This window comes from Aureobasidium melanogenum (assembly GCF_000721775.1).
Source record: "Aureobasidium melanogenum CBS 110374 unplaced genomic scaffold scaffold_118, whole genome shotgun sequence".
NCBI classification, from domain to species: Eukaryota; Fungi; Ascomycota; class Dothideomycetes; order Dothideales; family Saccotheciaceae; genus Aureobasidium; species Aureobasidium melanogenum.
The window spans coordinates 523-1,375 of record NW_024470170.1 but is presented as its reverse complement, the minus strand read 5'-3'; the positions used below and the strand labels follow the sequence as shown (position 1 = coordinate 1,375).

General features: G+C 48.9%; 1 protein-coding gene across 1 annotated transcript; it reads left to right on the top strand.

The window, feature by feature from the left end:
* Positions 1-236: 236 nt before the first annotated feature.
* Positions 237-561, top strand: M437DRAFT_89409 (uncharacterized protein; the record flags this gene model as incomplete). Its single annotated transcript, XM_041029047.1, has 2 exons — positions 237-275; positions 373-561. The coding sequence occupies 2 exons, from the start codon at positions 237-239 to the stop codon at positions 559-561; spliced, it is 228 nt and encodes a 75-aa protein (XP_040874492.1).
* Between the last annotated feature and the right edge of the window lie 292 nt (positions 562-853).

The following is an 853-nucleotide window of genomic DNA, read 5'->3' as shown; positions in this document are numbered from 1 at the left end:
TTTTCTGACAGAATTTACGATAATCTCGGAAAGGTCTTTCGAGAAATTGAGGGCTGGTGGAGTCAATAGTGGCTCAGCGCCTGGACAAGGTAGGGGCGGCCAACGAGCAGGCTGTGTTTTTCCAAGTCACCTACCCTAGAAACCCACGAAATGAGACTACATTCACATCACCGATATCGTCCGCAGCTCTGAAGTGAATGTCTCGTCAGTCATGACAACACATGCTATCCAGACTCATGCCTGACGAGATATATCCCGGCACCAACTCCTCGAGCGTATAGCACAGGCACACCGCAAATCAACAATCGACAACGCAGAGCATCAGTTGCGGGCCTCAAAGCCTCCGCCAGTTTATTACCACCCCACCGCTAGTTCCGTCGTCAAACTACGTACTTTGAGCTCTTGAACAGCTCCAAGCTACGTAAGAAGGACAAATACACCGCTCGTTCCTTCATCGTCATTTTACGTAGTTTGAGGTCGCTGGACGACCCGAAACTACGTAAGAGGTACCAATTCATGCCTGTTACTGTTCACCGATTCGAGAATCATACATCCACCTAGAAGCATATGTTCGACTCATTTCCTGGTAACGATTTGTCGACCCAAAGCTCGGTTCCTAGCCTGGACTTTGCAGGCAGGAAGTAAACACAGTGTGTTATCGATCTTTTGACTACATCGTCACCCTCCCTCGACAAAGCTCGACGCAGAGTGTGATGGCATGATGGACTGGAGGGAAATGATGGAGGACTCGAAATTTACCACGATCCCCTACGGTACAAGGATGAAACTGTATTACCGTGTTACTGATTATCCGAGATGTCGATTTCTCAAGCGCCCGAAACACCTACCAGCT